Raw genomic sequence first — 26,865 nt, 5'->3', positions numbered from 1 at the left:
CTGTTTTTGGTAGTCAAAAAAACACAATTTTTTTTTTTGGAATGCAGTTGAACAGACGGAAAAGTTGTTCGCTTGTTTTCCTCGATTACGTTTCATGATCGTGAGAAGTCACTATTGATTGGGTTGTCTGAGTATGGATGCATTCGAATCGCTGTGACAGAGAGTGACAACCGAGTGAATGGTGTTGACTGCGGCGGCCACTTGACGGGACCACTCCAGGGCCAAATATGCTATCGGACTAGTAATATTTGTCAAGGTTTGCCTTCTGTCCTGTATTTATCGAAACGGATAGTACTTACCAACCGTCAATGGTGACATTTCATCGAAACAACTACCCGCTTGGCGACGATTGGAGTGGAAGGAGGAGGGCCTCCGCCCGCGAGACGTGATTTATATTTTGATTGGAGAATCTTGTTCCAGACTCGGTATCATGTGGAGGCCCCCTCGTAGCTTTGACATACGCAAACATCTGGGCCATGCGGCGAGCACTCACCGGTGGTAGTTGTGAATACTAACCTTTGTAAGCTACAGCATGAATGTACGTCCTGGCATGCGAATGGCAAAAGTTTTGCCTTTTTTTCTAGTGCTCTGGTGCAGGCAGACAGCATTCGTGGAACTCGCTTTGAATGGTGTTAGGCGTTTTATCTCATAATCGGTTTTCATAGAATTCCGATGGGAGAAAATTCCACCTGGAAATGCATTGAAATTTTGTATATTGAAGCGTCAGTTTAGAGCATATTTAAGTTTTTCAATATTGTAGAGTAATGACATATGTACCCTGATAAACTTATTCTGTGAACACAATCTATTCAAATCCCGATAACTACATTTCCGATAGTTAACCTCCTTACCTTTAATATTACACCAGGAAATCTATAAACCGATGTCCGATTGAGGGACGTAACAATCCATGTTAAATTTCTATACAGCGAAAAAATTTAAGATCATCCGCATACAGCAATTTAGGAGATTTGAGCATTTTGCAGAGGTCGTTGATAAATAGAACAAAAAACAGTGGGCAAAGTTGGCTTCCTTGGATGACACCTGGAAATATTTCGAGCGTAGAAGATATTGTAAGTCCGATACGCACGAAAGCACTGCACCATACAGTTAAGTATGTCCAAATACACTGCGTCAGCCAAATAAAGAATCCGAGTCTATTCAATTTCTCGATAACAAAATGATTAAGGACTCTGTTTAACGCTATGGACAAGTCGAAGTTAATTGCGTCGACTTGTCGTCGCTTCTCCATGTGTTATTATTGAATTAGAAACGTAACACATAAGATTTGTTGTAGTAGAAACTTATCTTACAAACCCGTGTTGTTCGGCGGTAATTTTTGGTTTTGCAGCTGAGAGTTGAAATCGATCAATAATGACTTATATCGTGAATGTTACCGCTTTCTGGATCGGAGTTATTGAAGCAGTTTTCCATGCAGTCGGGAAGACGCAGTCGCTGAAAGATCGATTGAAAATCAAGGAAACCGGGAAAGCAAAAGAGACTGCTCAATTTTTAACAAAGAAAGATGGTATCCGTCAGGGACTGCACTTTTTGAATCATCGATCGAAATTTTCGATGAAGAAGTTGGGATTATGTGTTTGAATCAGATGACCACACTTTTGGACGATTTTGCGACATCTGGTGTTCGATTTCCCGCCCGATACAGCCTTCCTGGCAGTCGACATACGTTCCACGAATATTTTTATTATTTTATTTACAGTTAGTTTGGTCATATTTATTAATTTCGATTACTTCGCGTGCGAATAATTTGGGATATCGCGATGTACGAGCAAAATTTTGACTGGTTGCTACTATTGTTTCGATACCATATTAATAACCGAGAAGGCAATATTACACATAACGTACTCTGAGTAAGTAAGTCAGCCTGCAGTTTAATTAAAACTAAAACTTTTGCGCTACACAAAAAAATTTGAACTTTGAACACAATATGGGATGACGGAAGTTTACGCAATCTTCGTATCTCGCCCAACGACAGGCTATTCAAGAATATTGGTAAAGTATGCAGTGCCTTTCTGTGACAGTCTACATGTCCAGAAAGTTTCATTAAAATCTGTTCGGGTGCTGCAAACATTTGTTCGAGTTGGCGCAAAATCCGTCAAAAGCAAGATACCAAAACCATCCAAAACCGAGCAAAACAATTGTAATGCTTGAGAAGAAGCAGCAGACAATTTTTCATGCATTCCAAATAATAAATTTTCTTGTTGATTACTCCGGTCGCGATGTGAATTTTACTGCTCTAAAGCACAACACTTGAGATGTTTCCTTACAAACATCGACAGCTTAATGTGTTTGAAAATCTCTGCCATCTATTCTCTATAATACCCTTTCCCAGGAAGTTGTTTAAGGAGTGTATCTAAAATAAGCTATCCACATACATTTGTGTAGTACGCATGTATTTGTGATGGTTTTTTATACTCAGATCACAGCATGCTGTGCGTTTGGCTGTCAGCTTTCGTTTGTTTACTTGTTTGTGCAGTTGAAATTCTGCTCTTTCAAAATGTCGCCTATTGAAAAGGAAGTGAGAAGGGTATTATTTTGCGAAAATTGGCGAACCAGTTTGGAATTTTAAAACCATCATTAATAAGTTTGGCGAACACTATTCTTTGGATGAGCTACCAGTAAGAGGTAGAAAACCCAGTTCTTTCAGTCGGTGTTGAACAGTCGTTCGCTCCGCACGCGTATAGCTCTTGGCTCCTGGAAATTTTTTCTGGCTACCTAGAGTTTCATTGATTCAAGGCTTCAGTCTTTTTCAAGGCTACCGAAATCACTAACAGTCTTTTTAAAGACTAACAATAGAGTGATATTAGAGTGACTAAGTGATACAAAGAGTGATATTAGAGTGACTAAGTGATATTAGAATGACTAAGAAATTAATCAACCTTTTTTAAGGCTAGCTATTCAAAGAACTATTCTTCGAACTAATCAGTCTTTATCAAGACTTTTTCAAACTAGGAGGAGACTAATTTAGCCTAATTAATTTAATTTAAAACTTCATTCATTTCAAAAATGCCTGCGTCCAACCGGAAAGGCAACAAGCCTAAGGCTAAAAATAATTCAATACGAAATAAATCACAATCCGTTAGTCAACATTTTCCTAATAACACTCACGATCTCATAGAATCTGAATGTAAAAATAAAAGACAACGGACGGATTTCCCTACCGTTGATCGTATGCCGTCTAACAATATTTACGAGATTCTTCCTGAATCCGATTGTAGCGACATAGAAAAAAATTCTTCAAAAATTCCCAAAATGGACGCTTGTCGTTCTGGGAAGAAACATCAATCTATGCCACCAGTGACGGTGATGATCTCCGACTTCAAAGCATTCCGTACTGAGCTTTCTACTTTTCTCCCGGAAGTAAAAGCCTCATTTCAAATCGGACGAAGAGGAGAATGTCGAGTCTTAGTTGATGGATTGGAAGATTACGAACGTCTTATTCGATATTTGTCCGAGAAACTTCATAAATTTTATTCATATAATATAAAATCAGACAGACCCTTCAAGGCTGTCTTGAAAGGCTTATCAAATGATTAAAGTACTGATGAAATTAAAAAAGAACTAAAAGAATTGCTTGGTTTTGCCCCTTCCCAAGTAATACTTATGAAAAAAGAGCAAATGGTACTTCTAAACCACGCTCTGGAATTTCCCATGAACTTTACTTAATACATTTCAATCGAAGTGATGTTAACAATTTGAAAACTTTAGAAAAAGTACGTTTCATTTCCCACATTAAAATTCATTGGGAACATTATAATAAACGGTATAATCGTATTGCAAACTTAACGCAATGTCATCGTTGCCAAGGCTTCGGTCATGGAACCAAAAATTGTCATATGGATATACGGTGTTTGAATTGTGGTAAATCGCATTCGAAAGACGTTTGTCCAATGAATAAAACCACTGATAAATTTTCATGTTCAAATTGCGATGGAAATCATAAATCCAATTATTTGAAATGTCCTGTCAGGGAAAAATTTTTAAACGCTCGTTTGCTTAGACAACAAGTCAAATCAACGAACTTTAATTTACAGAACATATCTGAAAATCAAAAAACCGTTACAAATGCCACGCCTAATTCTTCTAAGGCACTTATTTCTTCGAATTTAAAACATAAAACAGGTACGCCTTCCAATTCGTCTTCTAACGAAAACAATTTATTGACAGGTAGATCGACCTCGTCATCATCTTCTTCTAATGTCACTTTTGCTAGTATAACAGGTAGAAATCTACTACTTAATTCTTCTAATGTAAATAATCAAAACACAGGAACACCTTGCAGTTCATCTTCTAACGAGAACAATTTATTAATAGGTAGATCGGCCAAATCATCTTCTTCTAGTGGCAGTCTACCTACAAATATTCCTTCAATGCCATTCGCTTCTTTAAATGAATTTGATTTAGGCGATATAACTGAAAATAAAATGATCTATCTACAAGATAAACTTTTTCAAATGATCATCCGAATGAATTCGACTTCATCACTTTTTGAAGCATTTCAAATCGGATGGCAATTTGCAAATAATATTATAATGAATTTAAAATTTAATAGTGATAGTAAATAATTATTTGAATATTTTAAATTTGAATGCTCGATCTTTGAAATCGAGTGAAGATGAATTTTATAATTTTCTCAAAGTTCACAAAATTCATATTGCCATTGTGACAGAAACTTTTCTTAAACCAAATGTCAAATTGAAAATTTATCCACATTATGTGATTCATCGATTTGACGGGTTTACTGGAATGGTGGAGTTGCCATTTTTGTCCAACGGCAAATTAAACATCCAATTTTACCTTCTTTCAATACTAAAGTTATTGAAAGCTTGGAAATCAAAGTTGAAACCATTCATGGAATTTATTTCATCGCTGGAGCATATTTGCCATTCCAATGCACCGGCGAACAATTAAATTTCTTTAAAGGCGATTTGCAAAAACTTACAAGATATCGATCGAAATTTTTCGTAATAGGGGACTTAAATGCTAAGCATGTCCAGTGGAATTGTAGGCAAAATAACAGTAATGGTAAAATACTTCATAATCAACTCTCAGCTGGTTACTTCACAGTTCTTCATCCCAGTAATCCGACTTGTTTCTCTTCCGTGGAAATCCCGTCTACAATTGATCTGGTTCTAACAGATCAAAGTAACATTTGTAGTGAACCGATTACTCATGCTGACTTTGACTCAGATCATCATCCTGTAACATTCAGACTTTTCAACGAAGCTTTAAATAATTCAATTAGTTCTATATTCAACTATCATAGAGCTAATTGGTTGGATTACAGATCTCACATTGAAAATCATGTGGATCATGAAACTATTTTAGAAAATTCTGCGGACATCGACACAGCAATTGGTAATTTGAATCATTATATTATCGAAGCTAGAAATCTTTCAGTTCCCAAAGCTCAAACTAAATTAAATTCTCCTATCATCGATGACAATCTTCAACTGCTCATTCGGTTGAAGAATGTTCGTCGACGTCAATATCAACGTTCTCGTGATCCTGCTATGAAAAACATAGTTAAGGATTTACAAAAAGAAATTAAACATAGATTTACTCTTTTGCGAAATGAAAATTTCGCTAAAGAAGTTGAACAAATTAAACCATATTCTAAACCCTTCTGGAAACTTTCTAAGGTTCTTAAGAAACCTCAGAAACCAATTCCTGCTCTCAAGGAAGGAAATAAAATACTTCTTGCAAATGGCGAAAAAGCTCAAAAACTTGCTCAGCAGTTCGAGAGTGTACACAATTTTAATTTGAACGTTGTGAGTCCTATTGAAAATGAAGTCTCACTGAAATATGATCATATTTTTTCAACTCAAGTGTTATTACAAGATGACTTTATGCAGTACCAATTCGGTCAAGTTTTTGTTCCACCAGGAAGAAAACTCTTCAAAGGATTCAGAATAAAATTCAGAAAATGATTTTGAAGCGTCCTCCCTGGTTTAGTACAAATGAGTTACACAGACTCACAAATATAGAACCATTAGATGTAATGTCACATAATATTATAAGCAAATTCCGACAAAAATCGATGCAATCTTCAATTGAATCGATTCGCTCTCTGTATTAGTTAGTAAGTTAGTATATAAGTTCCTTTTCCCCATTACACAATACAAGTAGGTTTAGAATTTTCCTTACACAAAAATCTCAGAATTGCGGAAGCAAATGATGTCCTCATGGTAACAACACAATCATATATATAATAGGGCTGAAAAGTCACCACTTGTGGCTGAACACCCAATTTAAATCTTAATAATTTAATTTTAACTCATATTCCAATAAATAGTTATTGGAAAAAAAAATTGTCATATACAATTTACACAAACTTGTCATTTACGAGGCACCCCGAAATGGCTAAAAGAGACGCTTAAATAAATTATTTTTCAGTAAATTTCTGTCAAATTTTTCTATAGTAAAAAGTTTGACAGATTCAAACTTATTCATATTTAACCAGATTCTTTGTCGTTATTCAATTTTGACAACTTTATCACTCTATTATCGTTCATAATCTCTTTAACTGATGGATGGTACAACAGCTCAACATAATCTGTTATGCTCTAACGAGTTGAAGGCGCAACATAAAGCATTAATTTTAAACACTTATGTTCTTTTTGCACGGAAATAGGTTAACACCTGAATGAATCAATTATCGTTAATGAACCATCAAATTGCGACCGGAATCACAAACGAATTTACTCAAAAATGTTGATTCAAAAATACAAACAATATTCCCATAAAAATCCCTCAAACCGAACCGAAAAAAATATATCGTCAGCCGAAAGCTCACTGGCTGATAGATCGTATCGCCCGATGCAAACCACACCATCATAAAGATATTTTCGTTTTGATTTATTAACTGTTGAGGATTACATAAATTATACTGTTCCCACGCCAATGGACGTGCAATTGGAAGGAAATTGAAAAACGACCCCGAAGTTGTTTATATTTCAGCTTTCGTCAAACGTTTCGTTGGGATTCGCATAACAATTGCTCTGAATTTAGGGTGAAAAATATGAAATACTTTTGTGGAACCTGATGGAAATTAATGAATGATACGAAAATATACCACTTTAGGGGATGTTGAACGCTACAATCATCCAACAAGTTTTCAACATTCGAAAGTATCATGATCTTATACATTATTAAAACCCTGCGGCGCAAAATTGATGAACAAACAGCAACATTTCGTCAATTAATTTATCATCGCCGGATCCGTGCAATTAGTTGAGACAAATTCGTTGAGCTGTCTATCTTGTGATCAAATAATGAAATTCAATTAGGCGGGCGCGTAGTTCACCGATTTGAGTTTAAAATTACTTATTTTGTACTAATTACATTCTTTCTTTTTTTTCTAATATCTTCCGTAGGTTCCGCCCTGATGAACATCGTCGGAGTGTACAAAGAGATCCAGGACCAACACATGAACATTGTAAGATTTGAAATCACATACGATCCTCCCGGCTGACATCCGACTCACGATGTGCACGGTCGATTTTTTGTTTTGCTTTCGGTACCAATTATTACAATGGTCATAAAAGAAACTGCCGGAAAGGAAAAAAGACCGCTACGGAAACTCCTCAAAGTCGTTCCCACAATGTGGTTAATTGTTACTATTTTCATATCATTCAAAACAGGTTTTGAATTTTTCATTACCCGGCATCCTTAAAAAGGCATCTCGCCTACTATTTGGAAAATCAAATTCTATAAACAATAGAAAACGAGTCGTAGTCCACACTCCGAAGAGTTAATGGCATTCTATAATTTATGTTATTTGCACTCAAAAAAAATTGTGCGGAATCCAGATTAGATGCCATTCTCGGGGTTGTATTTATTTACACAGGAAATAACACTTAAAAACCAATAAATTCAAATAAGGACAATTTATATATACTTTAGTTGAACACCGTCAAAGTGTATTCCACTGTGGATCAAAATGGAATGGTCGAGAATAATAGACAAAACATTCAGAGTTTAGAACAAAACTTTTGAGAGGTTATTTTCGCAAAATGACAAATTACTGGATCATGCACAAGGCATGACTCGTGATTTTGATCCAATTGATAGATAAATCATATAAATACAACTACAAATGAATGAGTTTTAAATATCCAAAATTATTACAGAAAAATTAAGCGCGATTTGCTTTGATTTTTCAATTGGCACTCAGTCGGCGATGAGCAGAGCTAATAGACAAACATGACAAAAAATGTCACTCTCAACTCCGCTAGTAAATTTGTAGATCGAGATCCATGTCCGACAAAAGCGGAAAAGTAGTTTAAGAATTGTTCGTTAGCCCTTTTAGCCACTTTCGGTGAAAATCGTATACTGTTCAACCGAAACTTTGAGAATCGATGATAACGTAAAACGATTCACAATGATTTTAACCTATTGGTTCTCGTATCTATGAAAGTTCTGGTTTACAAATGGCTCTAGAGCATTAGCTCTGTCATTTTCACTGACTCAAAATAGACGAGAAAACGGCGAGAAATTAATGACACTCGTAGTTTTGCTTGCAAACTACTAGAACGAAATCCATGTCTAGTCAATGACATACGCGGAACAGTAGTTTCAAAATTGTGTTCTTTCTTTCATTTGCCTATTTAGTCAGTTGCGGTTTTCAGTGAAAATCCAATAGTATGCAGTGTCAACAACCGAAGCTTTGAGAATCGAATATGACAGAAAAAAAGTTTAACAATGACTTTTACCTGTTGGTGCTTGAAGATTTATTTTTTTTCCAAAGAGGATCTGGGGTGTAATTACTTCGATTTGTCATATTTTAGTCAAGCCAAGCGTCACAGATTGTCAATACGTCGATGAAAGAATGAGAATTGAAATTCTGCTGATGCTCCTTGCAGACGTTAGTTTAGTTTCGTCTTGTCATAGTGGAAAGAGTGACGTTGTCAATTCTACTATCTTTTTTTTCAATGAGAAACGAAAATATTTCGTCTTTCTTCGTTTGTTCTAGTGTCGGTCATTTACGAATGAGACAGTAAAAAATTGAAAATGAGGCTGTTGGATTGGATTCTTTCATTGAGATTGCGTTACAATGTTAAGCTCTGCTCTAGAGTGTAATAGTTTTGATTTATCATATTTTGTACTCTCTTTGTAGACGAATTTTGCTTTAAATCGTACTCAGAGTTGGCAGCACCCTCTCAGATTTTAATAAAACTTTCTGGACTTTGTTACAAAAACACTTTGCATGCTTTGTTTATTTTTCCAAAAATAATCTAAGCTGTCTTTTGAAAAGGGCCAAACTTTTTTTACAAATCCTACAAAAAAGTATTATATGAGTGGTTTTTACAAAATTAATCATGTTTTTGAATAAAAATATTCAAAACATACTAATCGACTCCTACAATTATTTTTGAATCGATTTTGAAAATTTAAACTCCCATTTTTGATTTAGATTAAATTTTGTTACAAGATAGGGGATTATGCTCCCGACCTACAGTCAAAAATTTAAGTTAGGCACTTTTAAGGAAAGAAAGTTATTTGAAAACAACTTTTTTTAGTCCAACTGTTTTTTTTTTCAGTGAAATTTTATCACAAACTAACCAACGAAAGTCATAATCATTTCAGAATTCAAGTTGTGTGTAAATTTTACAGGTTTCCTAACCTGATACATACAAAAAGTATCATTAGCGAGTTTGGTTTATATTCTTAACAAATTTTAATTAAAACTTTCAAATGACCAAGTGGTCGTTGCTGGTTGATAATTTAAACTAAAGTTGGTAAGACAAAGCGAGGTACTCACACTCACATAACATACGCCTTCATATACAATTAAAATTCTGTAACAAAATTTCATCCAAACCAAAAATGTTTATTTTTTTATTTTGCAAATCGACTATAAATTTTCAAAATCGAGTGTTTTCAGTGTGAGTGTCGATTCGAATTTTATTCCAAATTTTTATTCTTTTCGAATATCTAATCTTGTAAAAATCACTAATTTGTTGTTTGAAACGAATAAAATTAAATACACTTTCCTACTTAGGCCCTCAATTCTCTTTCACCGTTTGTAGAAAAAATTGAAAACTTTGCCGAATAAAAAACGACAGCAAACTTAAAGCATAGCAATAGTTCATTTTACTATCATTGCCTGATTAGGCATTATTTCATTATTGAAATGGCAATATAATTCTTTAATTTGATATAATAGCTTGTTTTGTTATTATTCTGCAATTTAGAGATAATATAATTTCCATTGGTGTAGGGCCAACGTATTTAATAAACTGTCAGACAATTTTGATAACTTCTCGAGAAGTTTTAGAAATGTTTAGTGAATCTAGTAAAAATACAAGGAAAACTCAAATTTTGTGTTACATTCATAAAAATTTTGGGTTGTGAAATTTACAAACTTAGTAAAATAGTTTTTCATCGTTTTATTGTGTCATACTTTCAGTATGCATTGGCAATCGGAATATATTTTTTGAAAGCGTCAATAGCGTTCCCTCAAATATAATTCAAATACGTTTAAAGTTTAGTCACTGTATTGTATATCTCGGTTTTTTCAAAAGGGCGTATAAGCAAGTGACAGTTTCTATTTGTTTACTTTCTCTTCTATTAATTTCCCAGCGGTTTCCACGTTTATCATTCAACTCTTGGCATGAAATGATACCCGAAACTTTCGACTTTCAAACAGAATAGTGATATCAAAAAAAATCTTTTTAATCACATCACAATAATTGAAAGAGAGAGTGATTAAAGAGAAACTGTCACTTGCTTATACGCCCTAATGAAAAATGAACCGAGATATTTTAATACTGCTGTGCTATTGTTTTGGTATTGGAAATATCACAACTAGATATTACTTTGCTCATGCGGGTGACAATGTTAAGCATTCTGTTTAGCTATTTTATCGCTTGATTCAACCTCACGAATAACACTTTAAGCTCGTTTGCTTGTCGGAGACAAGGTCAAAATAAAGTATACATTAATTATTTTCTTCTGATCGGGTTCATTTTGGTAGGGTTTCGCCGACGACACGACCTGCCACTCGTCTATCGAAACTGTATCGCAAATTTAACTACCCCTCAGTAACTGGTAATGTCAAAACGAAATCGCCTGAAAAACTATTGAAACTGGCAACACAAGTTGATAGATTATTGATTTTAAATAACAGTTCCCATAACCTTGGTTACTGCATATTGAAGACTTGGGAAATGTAAACAAAACAAACTGCCTTGAGTTGAATTATCATTTAGTTTAATCGAATAGAGGTCTTCGTTAAAGCTTGCTGGTGCTCATATTAAAAATGACTTCCAGACAATTCAATATTTATGAATGTTTGTTAAATAGTAACCGAACTTAAATCTATAATGACTATCTGCTATGTAAGTAAGTTTCATTTCAATTCGCCACATGTTTAAAATCGTTCAACCCTCGTTGCTAATCAGCATACATGTTGTGAAACAATGCGCTGTCATATTTTGGAAACTCCTCTACTTCTACTCTCAGTAATTTGAGATCTTCGAAAAGTGCGTGTATACTTTGATGAATATGAAAGACACTTGAACAGCATGGAAATCAAATTTCTCGGGAAATTAGATCTGATTGAAATTATAGGTTTTGAAGTGCACATGGAAAGCCTCCAGTTTAAACTGGTCTCCTTCAAATAATTTGATTATTTGTGTCTCAAACAGACTGTAACCAAATACAAATAATACAAATAATTTGTGTTTGCTGTAGCTACAGTCTACCGTAAGGCGGCTGGAACTTGTTGAAGTAGTCGAATGTGAAGAGTGTCGGATAAAATTTAACGATGAAGTCTAATTTTCGTTTCGTGAAGACTGGTACTAACTTCCAGTTTGGTTGACAGTATATTAAGCAAAAGTCATGTGTTTCGGAAACTCGACTGGATATTCCTAAAAAGAAAGACCATCATCATGGATGAGTTAGATGAATATACTGCAGATAGAGCTAATGGGTAGTTGTGGACGATATAGGATGACGCCTTTCTGTCGCAACACTACTTCTAGTGCTAGATTTGGTTATTGTACTATTGTGGTCGGCGCAAATCTAGAAAGTACGTTGTAAAAAAATTTAAATTTATATAAAAGTTTCACAACTTTCTCAAATAATTTGTTTATTTATTATAGCGCTGCTTGGTAACTAGTTCATAGCAACTAAAACAGTGTTGCTCAAGAAGATTATTTTCATGATTATCGAGGGGTCGCTATATTTATGGTAACTGGCGGTAAATCACTCTCGAACACTTTTTGTTCAGATTTTTGTTCGGAGTGCCTGGTCGTGTCGTCGGTTTCGCATTTGCGCTCCGAAATGAAGCTTGACGTGCTCACTTAAGTTCCATCCCTAAACATTGTTCATTAACTAAACAATAGTAATTGTTCCAAAGAACTAACGCAATCTTTTTTAGCAAAAAAAGAACAAATGAATGTCAAGTCTGACTTTTTGGATGAAATATCAGTTTTGATCAATTTTTCACCAACGTTTGACTGAAAGCTGCTTACATTTTATGAATGTAGATTTTAATGATTGTTTGACCTTAGCGGTCGAGAAAGTCTTTTCTCTGAAGGAAGAATTGCATAGCTGAAAACGGCAACTTTCAACTTGTTCATTGAATATCTCCCCTTCAAAAGCATGGATCAAAAATCTATCCTGACAATGGACCGTATGAATAAAACGTAGCATGCTTGAATTTCTGTAGTAAATGCTACGTGTGGATCACGTTCCTGTCAAAACTTGCTACAAACTGTAGTATTTACTACAAGTTTTCGGTAGGTAGCTCTATAGGTTGCTACTCGTGTGTTTGCTGATAAAGTGAAGTACAGATATTTAAGAGGTGGCATTTTTACAGATGTAAGTACGTTTCTTGCTTTGTGCATGCTTATGCCAGCTTTTCCGGCTCTGTGTCGATACGGTATGCAGTAAATGCTTAAATTCGGAAGTAGCATTAACTACATATTCGAACTTGTTTTTTATTCATACCAAACCGCGTTATACTCTGTGGACTTTGTTTTTGAGAAGATACTAAAGGGTGATTTTTTAAGAGCTTGAGAACTTTTTTAAACAATAAAACGCATAAAATTTGCAAAATCTCATCGGTTCTTTATTTTAAACGTTAGATTGGTACATGACATTTACTTTTTGAAGATAATTTCATTTAAATGTTGACCGCGGCTGCGTCTTAGGTGGTCCATTCGGAAAGTCCAATTTTGGGCAACTTTTTCGAGCATTTCGGCCGGAATAGCCCGAATTTCTTCGGAAATGTTGTCTTCCAAAGCTGGAATAGTTACTGGCTTATTTCTGTAGACTTTAGACTTGACGTAGCCCCACAAAAAATAGTCTAAAGGCGTCAAATCGCATGATCTTGGTGGCCAACTTACCGGTCCATTTCTTGAGATGAATTGTTCTCCGAAGTTTTCCCTCAAAATGGCCATAGAATCGCGAGCTGTGTGGCATGTAGCGCCATCTTGTTGAAACCACATGTCAACCAAGTTCAGTTCTTCCATTTTTGGCAACAAAAAGTTTGTTAGCATCGAACGATAGCGATCGCCATTCACTGTAACGTTGCGTCCAACAGCATCTTTGAAAAAATACGGTCCAATGATTCCACCAGCGTACAAACCACACCAAACAGTGCATTTTTCGGGATGCATGGGCAGTTCTTGAACGGCTTCTGGTTGCTCTTCACTCCAAATGCGGCAATTTTGCTTATTTACGTAGCCATTCAACCAGAAATGAGCCTCATCGCTGAACAAAATTTGTCGATAAAAAAGCGGATTTTCCGAATGGACCACCTAAGACGCAGCCGCGGTCAACATTTAAATGAAATTATCTTCAAAAAGTAAATGTCATGTACCAATCTAACGTTTAAAATAAAGAACCGATGAGATTTTGCAAATTTTATGCGTTTTATTGTTTAAAAAAGTTCTCAAGCTCTTAAAAAATCACCCTTTACAAACAACACACTTTACTACATTTTATTCATACGGCCCAATGTCTAGATAATTTTATTTAGATGCGATTAGTGCATAAAAACATATATGTTGTCGCGATGAAAATAAAGTGTAAGTTATTTTTATGGAGGTAAGTCGATTTCTATGTCGGCGCCATTTTAGTTCCCTGGTAGCGTAAGGAAACATGAGAGAGAACTAAAATCGGCTCAAAAAGGCTGCCAAACAAGCGGCAGCTTTCTTGGATTTTATATGATGTAGTCAAACTTGTAATCGAAAATATCAAAACATTCTTGGCCACCCGGCCACATCGAGAGTAATTTTGCACATTTGCGAGAGAGCATGGAGAAAAATGTAATACGCACAGCGAGCCACGTGGTTTTACGCGACCTACTGGCTTCAGCCCCTAAGGGGAAAGATACCTTGTAAGTGTATAGGTAATGCCAATAATGTGTGCGTAGAAACAAGTTTCATAATCTTTTTCCGGATTTGAGCAGATAAAACTTTCATATAGCTGAAAAGGAAACAAATCAGTGGTTTCTGCTTAGAATGATAATTCAAGAAAAGTAGAAACTTTAAACGAAACCTTTTCCAGTTTTGCTGAGAACTACTAATGAAAAATAATTTGGTTTCAGTTTCCTTGCACTACCACACACAGATGTACTGAAGGAGTGTAGCTAAACTTTCAACATATCAAAAACTAAGAATATATGCAATTTTTTCATCAAACTTCGACAAAAATTGATCAAAATTGATAGGGGTAGATGGGGTAAAACGCACCCCCTAAGGAAATGTTGCTATATATTAACTATAGATAATAACACGGAAGAGTTTCATGCATGACTATCTTCCGTAATTATTTTTCACAAAATTACGTACAAATACTCGATGAATGCATTGAAAAATACACGAAATATCTTATTTTCCAAAACCCTTAAAAATTATCTATCGAAATATATGCGGGGCATGACGCCCGATCGTGGAAAACATGAAAAATATACAATTTAAATTAAGCGATTATCTGAACATAGAGGCAGGATGATCTTAAACAACGGGTAAACATTCATAAAAACAACGGATTAAAGCTCATGACAACCACGGGGCAATAAGATCATAAAGCTTCTTCTTATTATTTAAAGACAGCTTTAGACTTCTCGTTGACGAAATATTTGCCAGGTGGAAGATTGTTCACTATTATTCATTAAATTGATAACTTATGAATAATTTTTGTAAGCGACTACTTGAGCATTTTGCCTCACACAATTCGGTCCATTTTTCCCCCAAAAATATGAGACGATAAATTTGACGATTTTTCTATAAAATTGCAAACACATCGTCTATATTAGAACTAATTCTAAAAACCCGAATGATTTGCAAAAAAGTTTACTGGTTACACAATTAAAATCGTCTTCCTCACCCTAGAAAATTACTATGGAATGAACATCAGAAATTACTTATAACTGAGACATAATTGTTTTTTTATATTTTTACCTTTTTTTATATATATAAAAAATAGGTATAGAATTCGCTCAAACTTTCGAAAATTTTTCCGAGGCCCGGAGGGCCGAATGACATATACCAATCGATTCAGCTCGACGTACTGAGCAAATGTCTGTGTGTGTGTGTGTATGTGTGTGTGTCTGTATGTGTGTTGTCAACTAAGGTCGAGATCTTAGAGATGGCTGGACCGATTTTGATCAAACTAGTCGCAAATGAAAGGTCTCCCCGTCACCCAAAACGCTATTGAATGGTTTTGAGATCGGATGTTTACTTTTTGAGTTATTCGAAGTTTTATGTCAAAATTTTCAGTTTTTTGACAGTATCTGTCACAATTGACCTTGAAAACAGAATATGTTTTCAGACTTAGATTCCGCACGGTAATACCTATCCAACAAGCCATAGATTGTTAAAATCCGTCCATTTTTAACGGAGATATCGAAATTTTTCTGTTAGCGACTTTTCCCCCTATTCCAGCAGTAGGAGTTTTGAGCGCTGTATGACAAAGCAATGCTTGGGAGCAACGGGAAACACGATTTTTTATTCTGTTACATACAATTGTTTCTAAGTACCAAAAAGACTGTGTACAGCATTCTTTTTCATGACAATTTGCATCGGACCGATTTTAGCACGGTTCGTTTTTGGCAACATAATCGTTCGAATATGACATATATAAACCAGATGATGGCAGATTTTTTTTTAATTATATTGTTTTAAACTACTTACAGCAATAAATGCTGGAATAACATAACATCCATATACCATTCGAATCAGTTCGTCGAGATCAGCAAATGCGTGTGTGACAAATAATTTCACTCAATTTTCTCTGAAAATTTCTTTTCTACAAATTCAGATGCATACGAAAATTCGTATGCTCCCAAACAAAGTTCCTGAATTATGTTTGGTTCCGACCTCTGGTTGCGGAGCTACAGGATGATATGTGAAACGAAATAAAAATTAAATCGTAGATGGCTGAACCGATCTAAGATTCAAATGATATCTAAAAATCATCTAAGATGCAAATGAAAAGTTTCAAGATTCTTTAAAACATCTTGCTCTTCAGTCAGATCCAACTTCCGGTTTCGAAGATACAGGGTGATTAGTATAAAAATGTCTATTCCACATAAATTAATCAGGTTTATCGGGTTAGCAGATTTGGATAGTCGATAAAAAAATTAACTTTTTTCAGTTTTAGTGGTATTCAGTTGTCGATTCAGAAGGCACCTAAAAATTTAATTCGTGCTATGATTTCTCAAAGATGTCTTCACTGATTTTCAAATATTTTGAAACAAATGTAAACTATACAGCTACTCAGGTGAATTTATCTGACTTCAGCCATACCGATTTTAGAATTCCGGTTCCAGTATAAAATCGTTTCTCAAAGCTCAATCGTTTTCTCAAAAAAGCCTAATCAAATTTCAGAAACAAAAGTTCAAATTGAATTAAACTTATATACAAAATTAATTAGTTTTATACATACATACAAAAATTAATGAATTTTATCCAATTAAGCTTCAAAGTTGTACTCAAAACTGTAATTTATTCGTCATATGGCCATACGAATCGGTTTGGGTTATGCTGGTTCCTGAATACCGGCTCTGGAAGTACCTTAAATTACCGTAAACTCTAAAGTGGAACTTACATATCATGGCATGTTTAATCGATTATCACACTTCTAGATTTAAATTCGATTGTATTTGCAGTTTCGACATTACAGAGTAATGAGTGATTACAATCTCAAATTGTCGCTTAAAACGACGGTCTTAATGAAATGTAATGAAAACTTAAACACCGAAGAATATTCATGCAAAAAACAAATGCGGATTGATAAAAAAAGGTATCATTTCACTGCTAAGTGGATTAATCACGTTTTTTTCAAATATGATTGAACCATCGCTACCAATTTTTTTAAGTAATTTGTTGCTATGGCGGACTTTCAGTGAAAAAAAATTGGTAACTTTTGAGAAAAGCAAAAGGTGCATTATGCCTCAAGGGTTCGTTTTACTCCATCTTCCCCTATTTCAATCATGCTTTACATTTGTTTGAGCCCTCAATCATGCTTTACATTTGTTTGAGCATATACTATTGGAAACCTTTTTTGATCCATTTAGTGGTGCAATGATGCCTTTCTCATATTACTTATGTTTTTTATCACTAGAAGATTCTGTCTAGATGTTCTTTTTCAAACTAGAATAAAATCAAAAAACTTCTTTTGGGTAAACTACCATCACCTTTTCAATTTGTAAAAAGTTATGTCAAGTTAATATAGAATCGCTTGTGATAAAATACTCACGAAATTGAATTTTTTTACTACTCGCACTGTAATACCCGAAGTCGGATCTGGATCATCTTTTCGGAGACTTTTCAAAGAACTTCAAGGTCTTTCATTTGCATTTCAGTTTGTGAAAATCGGTTAAACAATTTCCGAGAAAGTTGAATGCGCATTTTCTCAAAGATTGGCACATATTATTTCCTTAATAACTATTATACCTTCGGAATAAGATTCTGACTGTGTGTTATATTTAATGGAGACGTGCCTTCGATTGAATCTAGCTTAGTAGAAATTGGTTTATTTTTTTAAAGGAAAGAAATTTGGAAGTCTTTCGGCTACTGGTTTCCAATCTTCCGTGAACTAGTGATAATTCTTGTTCAACCAACGTTACTTTGAACCCAGAGCTCGGATCTGTCAAATTGTCCATAATATCTGATGAAGACGCAGTTTTCTGTGTTTGATTCTAAAACTGGAAAATTTTTTTCAACCATCCCTGGGGGAAAAGGCAAATGGGTAATGTAACAGACATAACTGCAGGTCGTGAATACGAATAAAACTGACATGCTTCTCTCACACTTCCGAATGTAGATAATCATTCGTATTGGTGGATTGTCAGAATTTTGCAATTTTTATTGCTTCGCTTCCAGAATTGTAACGTCTATACTTGAGTCCGACTTATATTCATGTCCTCCAGTAAAGTCTATGACATCGCCCACCCGTCTTTTTTTTCCAATGCAAACGGATGACGCAATCGTTCTTGCCACAGAACTGCTTCCTGTACGAATTGATTCAATAATCAGGCTGTTTTGGTTTTTTTTTTAAATTATATTGTTTGTAGCTTTTCCAAAGATGGGCGGTCTTAACGTCTTGACATGCCATGAATTTTGATGTCGGTTATTCCATTTTGGATTTAAAAATTTCAGTAAATGAACGATCAAAATGCTGTACGGGATTCATTTCTGGCATTCAAAATGGCCAGATTATGGAATTCTCTACGGTATTAAACACAGTTCGAAGCATTTTTCCCTGCGAAAAATTCACAATGCTAATTAAATTATACTAAATTTGCACTACACTGATGATTTTTATCTCCAAATTACACAGAAGCAACTTTTATAGTTCTTTAGATAACATTTGAATCCATTAGAAGGGCTGATTTTGCCTTATGTCCCCCATCGTTGTCCACTTTTCGTTGTATTTTGCTCTACTGCAAATGACCAGCAGCAGGATTAAGCAATCGATCCAATACTGCAATTGATTCAATACTGAACTGATTTCTTGATACTGGAACTGAGCTCTGGACCTAAAACCAACCGGAATTGCTTCACTTCCTTTACAGTGAACTGCGCAGGCCAGAATAAATGAAATATATCAAGTGGTAACCTTTCTCCTTTAATTTTGAATTATTTGTCAATAAGTAATAAAATTGATGATCATATTTCCAATCGCATGTAGCAACAATTATGTTGATACGTTAGATACAACAGAAGATATTTACGATCAAAAACTTATCACTCTGTCAGTGGGTAAGTTTAGAAAAGGTATTCCATAGTAAATTAAGTCGTATCCACGACAAAACCTTGCTCATCGGAACTTAATTTCAGCGGTTGAATTGTTAATGAAAATCACTTATTTGTGTGAATTCAGACCAAACCGGGAAATGTATATTTGACAACAAATATCTCTCGAACATCTCGAACACGCGAAAATTGAAACGCTCAATGATCAACAACCCGAACCACTGGATCGGCACGTGTGTGTGGCAAGCGCATTGTGAGTCGGACCTTTCCTTTCCTTTTCCCTCATGAAAATCGATCTGCACCGTAAGATAACTACCGACCAGGCATCGTAATACAAACCTGTGTTTCGTAATTTCATTCCAGCTGAAAGCTTTCTACGTGGACCTGCTGGTGCCGTTGGAGACCAACCTGGAGAAGGACACCAAGGTGGTGCAGTTCGAGCAGAAACGATTTCTCCAGCAGCATAAACTGCGCTCGGACAGCTACAGCAAGGCGGCGGCCACCATGAAAAAGTACCGCAAGAAAAGTACGTCCAAGAGTTCGCCGAAAGATGCCGAGAAGGAGATTCGCAGCATCCAAAGCTTCGAGGAGGAAAAACACAAACTGGACCAGTTTTGCGAGTTGAGCTTGAAAAATGCAATGACCCAGGAGCGCCGCCGGTACGGGTTTGTGCTGGAACGCCAGTGTTCGCTGGCCAAGCACTGGATGGCCTATCACCACTCGGGACACTTGATCATCGAAAAATCGCTGGATAATTGGAACGATGTTGCCGCCACACGTGAGTTTTTGCCGTCCAACGTGGAAAACATGTTCATCTCCAAACAGCTGAAGGATATCGAAGACGATGACGACGATGCGCAGTCGATTGCTTCCCAGTTGCGCAAGACTCGTTCCATCGATGCTTCGTGTTTGGACATGCGCTCGCTGGGGGACGTCGTAAACAGTACGATAATGCAAATGCCCCGGGCCAAATCGGAATTCAATCTGAACAATAGCAGCAGCACCAGCGTTAGCACGTTGGTTGGTGTGATTAATAGTTCGGGTGGCCCCGGGGGACACATAATGAGCTCGGCGACCATGAACAACAACGGTGACGGCAACCAGTGGGAAAGGCCAACCGTCAAGGCTCTGTACGCGTACTTGTCGTCGGGTGAAAATCAGCTTAGCTTTCTCGAAGGTGACCGCATCGCCCTGGTCGGTGATCGTGCCAAAGGGTGGCAGTTTGGGGAAAATCTACGCACCCAAAAGTTCGGATGGTTCCCGATTGCGTACGCCGAGAACGACCGGGACAACGATAAGGAAAGGTTAGTACATTGGTGGCATTGCTTATATTGGTGAAACTTATACTTTTTTTATTTCAGCATCGGTGAATGGGTGAAAGCACCACCCAGCGAGATTGAAGTGGAGAACACACCGGATTCGTCATTGGAAAGTACCTTGGTGGATGAACACATGCACAAAGGTCCGAACAACCACTCGTACCACGAGGACGCCTCGCCGACTCGCATGTTCGGTGATACCATTCAGTACCGTCAGTCGAAACAGTTCCGTCGTTTGTCCCGCGGAGAAAAGCCACCGAAGCCGGGTCCACCGCCGCAGCTGCCCGCACCGGTTCCAACACCAGTCGTGCCTAACTACAACAAATCGCAGGGAGTTCCCCAGTCCAACAGTTTCTCCTCGGCGGGTGGAGCTCCGCTGGTCGAAAAACGCAAGACTCCTTCGGCCACGATGAATTTTAACAAACCGGTGAGTGTCGTTTGTGGTGATATTTATTTTCTCTGTTAGAAATCAAAACAAACTATTTCGATTTCGTTTTTTTTTCTTTGGTTCCAGCCATCATCAAACAAACCGAAACCATCGCGTAATGGAATTGCCAGTGCCTCACTGCATAGCAGCAATGACAGCGGTTTCTCAAATGAACCCCAACCCCAGCCCGAACCGGATCTGTACTCGGACGAGGAGACGGTCAATCGGGTTCCAATCAGGTTAGTTTTAGTGCTGCTTCGGATTGTTGGGTTGCTTACTAAACTGATTGCTTACTAACCGGGTGAATTGAGCTGTTGTAGTTCAGTTGTAGTTGATTGCAACATAGAAGATTTTTGATTTTTTTTCAATTTATCACTATTTTTTCAAGCTCCGCACGGAAGAAGTATTTTACTCAATAATTTCATAGAAATCTAATTGATTTTTTTCCCCAAATTCTCTTTATTCTGACTTGACTTTGAAGCTCTGAAAAAAAAAATTCGATATGTACATAAATTTAATAATTGAATTGCTGATATTCAGAACGACCATCAGTAACTATACTCTGTTTTACCCAAAAATCTTCTTCTTTGATAAATTTACAGAATAAAAATTTTACTGTAGAGTGTTTGGTCCAATCATGGTCAACCGAGACAGTTCTATGTTTCGCATATAACCCTACAAATTAGTTAGCAGATAGTTTTCACGATCGCTTGAATTGTGCGAAATCGCTTTACCCCAACTTTTCTTCAAACTTAATTTTTAGTTCAATTCTTGTTCACAATCCTAGAGCAAATCCAATACGACCTATCAATAGTTGTTTCATAGCAAATTAGTACGGTCCATTTTCAAAAGATGGTTCATATTGCTTCGAGTTTTTTCTTAAACCTTGTTTTTCACTGTGTTAATAATGGGCAATTTTGTCTTAACTAGACAGCATTTGCGGAAAGTTTTAGTTTTCTGTTTTAATTGGAAGAAAAGTGCAGCTGATGCGCATCAAATGCTTGTGCATGTTCGTGGTCATAATGCTTCAACTGATAAATCATCATTTTCATTATTTTTACGTTTCGTCTTTGACTCATCAGTGCAGAGCAGTTCAAATTGAACTGCTTAGTGCTAAACTCGGCAGTTCAATTTGAACCGATAAGCAGACGTAAAGTTTCTGCTACTTACAGAACACTTTTTGTTTTGCAGCGGAGTGCAATGTCTTTTCTGACGTGCCGAACGAAAACGTGAAACTTTACGTCTGCTTAGCGGTTCAAATTGAACTGCCGAGTTTAGCACTAAGCAGTTCAATTTGAACTGCTCTGCACTGATGAGTCAAAGACGAAACGTAAAAATAATGATAAATCATGTTGGAAATGGTTTCGACATTTCAAGAGCTTTCAGCGTTGAAGACAGACCTCGCTCTGGACAGCAATGAAAAAAATGGAAGACAAACAGTTGATATCATTACTTGATGAAGATCCGAGTCAAACGCAAGAGGTGCTTGCAGAATCATTAGGAGTGACTCAACAAGACTTCGATGGACGATTTATCTAAATGATAAAAACCTGTCTTAATCCACCTAGTGGTGTAATGATGCCTTTCTCATGTACATATAATATTGTGGTATTCTATTCAAAAATTTTCTCTTCGATTTTTGAAAGAAACCAAGGGATTGTTTATGCATAACATACAGAATAAAACAGTGCTTTGATTGCGTAAGCCATCCTTAAGAGAACGAAATGGGTTCACTATTATATGCACTTCCGGCACCGGAACCCGAGAACCGGTATAGTCAAAGTCGGTTCGTACGGCCACCAACTAACATGACACACAAACTCTTCTAGTACGCACTCTATAACTCCGGATTCGGAAGTCGGATCCGGATGAAATTCAGGAATTCCGTATGGGACCAGAAGACCTTTCATTTGCATATTAGTTTGTGGAAATCGGTCAAACCATCGCTGAGAAAAGTGAGTGAGAACCATTTTAGTATATATGACCACTATTTCCGGTACTTCCGGAACCGGATACCGGGAACCAGGATAGCCGGAATCGGTTTGTTTAGTTGCCTAATGATGATGACTATCGATTTGTGTAGTTTTGAGACAATTTTAGAAAAAATTTCACGTTTTTTGCTTCGCCGGTTTAAGTGACGGTGTACAATATTGAACACACTTTACCCTATAATTCCGGAACCGGAAGTCGGATCCGGATGAAATTCAGGAATTCCGTATGGGACTACGAGACCTTTCATTTGAATCCTAGTTTGTCAAAATCGGTTCAGCCATCTCCGAGAAAACCTAGTGAGATTATTTGACACATACACACACACACACACACACACACACACACACACACACACACACACACACACACACACACACACACACACACACACACACACACACACACACACACACACACACACACACACACACACACACACACACACACACACACACACACACAGACAGACATTGCTCAGCTCGATGAACTGAGTCGAATGGTATATAACACTTGGCCCTCCGGGCCAATTTTCACTAGTCGGTTTTTCAAGTGATTGCATAACCTTTCTATATGAGAAAGGCAAAAATATTGCATCACATATTTTAACCAGTTAACTCAATATAAAACGATCTGGTTGATCCACCATGTAAAGATTCTCCTTCTAAAGTACAACTGACAACAAAAGAACATTCAAATCAAGCCCGATATCTTTGTCAGAATAAGACAGTAATTCACCTGGCCCTTCCCACCAGGCCAGGTGGGTGTTCCGAATCGCAATGGTAAGACAAAGGTCGAAAAAATGTCAAAAAATGGAGTTCATTTGAAAAAAAAAATGGTAGGATTCCTTTCATGTTCACCGTATAGAATCAAGTAATTAGGAGCTCACACGCAATGTACATGTGAACTGCATCCCAATCACTAGAGAAAACAATCTCCGTATTTTTCTCGCCAGGGAAAAAGAAGAATTGTTGAGCATGCACATCACCAAAACTCTGGGAACGATTTTTTAAACTTTTCACAATGTACATTTTTACTTACTTGCACATCTGACTCCCCTAAGCCTCTTGCTTCGGAAGGAACTGTATGCCTATTGCATCGTTAGTTTTGTTCAGCTACAGAAGCTGTACATTTAGGTGAACGAGCATTTTCATGCTTAAAATTTTAAGAAAGGGATATTTTGCCGAAATTCGTATTATATCTCCTAAAAATTTGATGTGACGCAGCCAATAACCGATGCCTAGATGGCTCGGCGACGCCAACTGAGTCGGAAGCGGAGGCCTCGCGCATACAAACCTGTAAGTGCCTCGTATGTCTGGTCTACTTTAAGCTAGGTTTCTTTGCTATAGTTAGGTCCGGATGAGCGGTAGTGAGGTCGAATAGCACACGAACAAAAACAATTATATATTTTTCCATTTGTAACGGAAAATACCGCCATTATTTGCCTGATAGATACACCAAAGGTAATGCTTTGGTGCTTAGTAGCTAATAAAGTCAATAAGTATTCTTGGAAATTCCGTTCTGCGTACCATGAACCAATCTTAAACACCCTTCTTAATCCACCTAGTTCTCTTTCTTCAAATCAGTCTCATAAATTTTTTTTATCTTTTTATTACATAATTTGTGACACTAATTTGGGCTTACTTTTGACACCAATTGATTCAGATTGAATCGATTAGTTCACAAAAGCATTCTTCAGTGTTTAGAGGATCAGGGTCATTTGATTAGGAGATTTTTTTAGAGGATCAGGCCGTTTCGCCGAATGCCATTTCGCCGAAAGGGTAATTTTGCCGAATTTGTCATTAGTCTTAATATCGTAATTGGAATTAATAATCAAAGACAAATAAAAAATGATTATGTTTACTCCCGTTTTGTTGAACTACAATCGTACTTCTGATATGATCCAGAGACTTGAATAATGTTTGTAGGTTTATTCATGGTCCTCAGAACGGAATTCCCAAAATAACTTGTTGACTTCATTGGTGTAGCTTTCAAACAATTGTTTGCGGAATTTTCCGATAACTGAGTGCAGATGGAAAAATATCTAATGCGGCTTCACCACATCGTTTTGTTCGTATGCAAGAGGCCGCCGCTTCCGACGGCGGGTCGGCGGCCAACTCAGCACGAGTCGTCTCGGCGGCTTTGTGCCGCCGAGCCATCTTGACTTCGGTTGTGTGGGTGCGCCAAATGCGGAGATTTAAAAGCAAAAACATATTTTTGACCCTAAAAAATGACCCTTTCGGCGAAATGGCTTTTTCGGCGAAATGACCCTTTCGTTGAGATGGCATTTGGCGAAACGACTTTCGGCGACTTATGCGTTGCCTATTTGTATAAGAAGAGTGATGATCTAAAAAATCCTTCTTAGTCCACTTAGTGCAATTTTCATAGGTCTTGAAAAATCACCATGGTACATGAAAACTTTTTTTTGATGCCAAAAGTCTTAGAATTGCATGAAACGTCGAGATTTAGTGATATTTCTAAAAAAAATTTTTTAAAAATCGACTTTCTGGGACTTAAAAAATATCAAAGTCCCAAAAAGTCGATTTTTTCAAAACAATTTTTTTAGAGATAACACTAAATCTCGAAGTTTCATGCAATTTTAATATTTTTTGCATTAAAAAAATTGGTATATGGTGCTTTTTCAAGATCGAAAATTTTCAAACTTTAACCGCCGGGCAGCACCCCTTACGCATGTCCGATTTAGCTCAAATTTTGCATGAGGACATTTTTCGAGGTGCTTAAAGTTTTAGGCACTAGCGCTTTATGAAATTAGATGTGATTCCAAAATATTGGCACCCTTATATACATTAGAGCGGTAAAAAACAACGTGTTTTGTCGGTTACGTAACTTTTATGATACAACCATATCTCCGGAACCAAAAGTCACAGCCATTTGATCTTTGAACATGATCAATGGCCCGATAGTAGCTCTCAAACGAGCCCAAGTTTGTTAAAATCGATTCAGCCATCTCTAAGAAAATTGAGCGCGTAAAAATATCTTCGAAAAGTGCACACACACACAAACATTTTCCTATCTCGTCGAACTGAGTCGACCACCTTACCACCTTATGATAAAAAATGAACCGGAATTTTCATTTGAAATATGGCCCCGTGTGACTTTTTCCTCTTCACCAGACTCAAATTGCCATGGCGAGGAACGCGTTTTGAGACCATAGAGACCATAAAAGAGAATTCGCTGCGTGAACTAAAGGCCATACCTTCGGCGGCCTATAAAACTTGTATGGAAAATTGGATCAAGCGTTGGCATGCATGTATTGCCGCAAGAGGAGAGTACTTTGAAGGCGATAATAAAGAAATTTATTAAAAATTGAAATTTTGCGTTTTTTAATAAAATTCCGGTTCTTTTGTTATCATAAGGTATAACACTATCGATCTCCGAGGCTCCGTTCAAAAGTCGATTTTCCAGCAATTCTAATACCTTTCTATAGAGAAAGGCAAAAATATTCAAGGTTTTTTGGATTTTGGGAAATTTTAAATATGATATTTTTTCAGAAATGCGAATTTTAGGTTAGCAAAACGGGCGTAATCACTATCATCCTTCATTTGTCATTATCGTGCATCAATTTCAATTAAGATATAGAGATAATTGAAGAAATCCACTAATTTACTCTTTCGGTGAAATGACCGTCTATGAGATAACCCTTTTGGCAAAATGGCCTTCGGCGAAATGGCCCTGATCCGTTTGCGGGGTTCGCGCCGCGATAAGTTTCGCCGTGTTGATCTCGTTCATTTTTTGTTCAACATGTCGAAATTAATTGGTAAGGAAACCAATACACCAATCTCAAGAATTGACCGGACAAGTGTGCAGCTCAACACATTTAAACAGAGAGGATCTTTGGAATCCGTAGCGAGTTTTTAAAATAAACCCCAATTGA

At 36.6% G+C, this 26,865-nt stretch overlaps 1 protein-coding gene across 5 annotated transcripts in view; it reads left to right on the top strand.

The window, feature by feature from the left end:
* The window catches only part of LOC131429962 (zinc finger CCCH domain-containing protein 13), a 370,899-nt gene that overhangs the window by 335,224 nt on the left and 8,810 nt on the right, over window positions 1–26,865 (top strand). For all 5 annotated transcript variants that reach the window (XM_058594511.1, XM_058594506.1, XM_058594507.1 and 2 more), the window contains 4 exons: window positions 7,398–7,459; window positions 19,599–20,539; window positions 20,597–20,981; window positions 21,069–21,220. In XM_058594511.1, the coding sequence (XP_058450494.1) occupies window positions 7,398–7,459; window positions 19,599–20,539; window positions 20,597–20,981; window positions 21,069–21,220 (1,540 nt within the window). The remainder of the gene's footprint in view (window positions 1–7,397; window positions 7,460–19,598; window positions 20,540–20,596; window positions 20,982–21,068; window positions 21,221–26,865) is intronic.

The sequence above is a fragment of the Malaya genurostris genome, chromosome 2 (assembly GCF_030247185.1).
Source record: "Malaya genurostris strain Urasoe2022 chromosome 2, Malgen_1.1, whole genome shotgun sequence".
In the NCBI taxonomy this organism is placed as follows: Eukaryota; Metazoa; Arthropoda; class Insecta; order Diptera; family Culicidae; genus Malaya; species Malaya genurostris.
The sequence above is the reverse complement of the archived record's forward strand: the minus strand, read 5'-3'. Positions and strand labels throughout refer to the sequence as shown.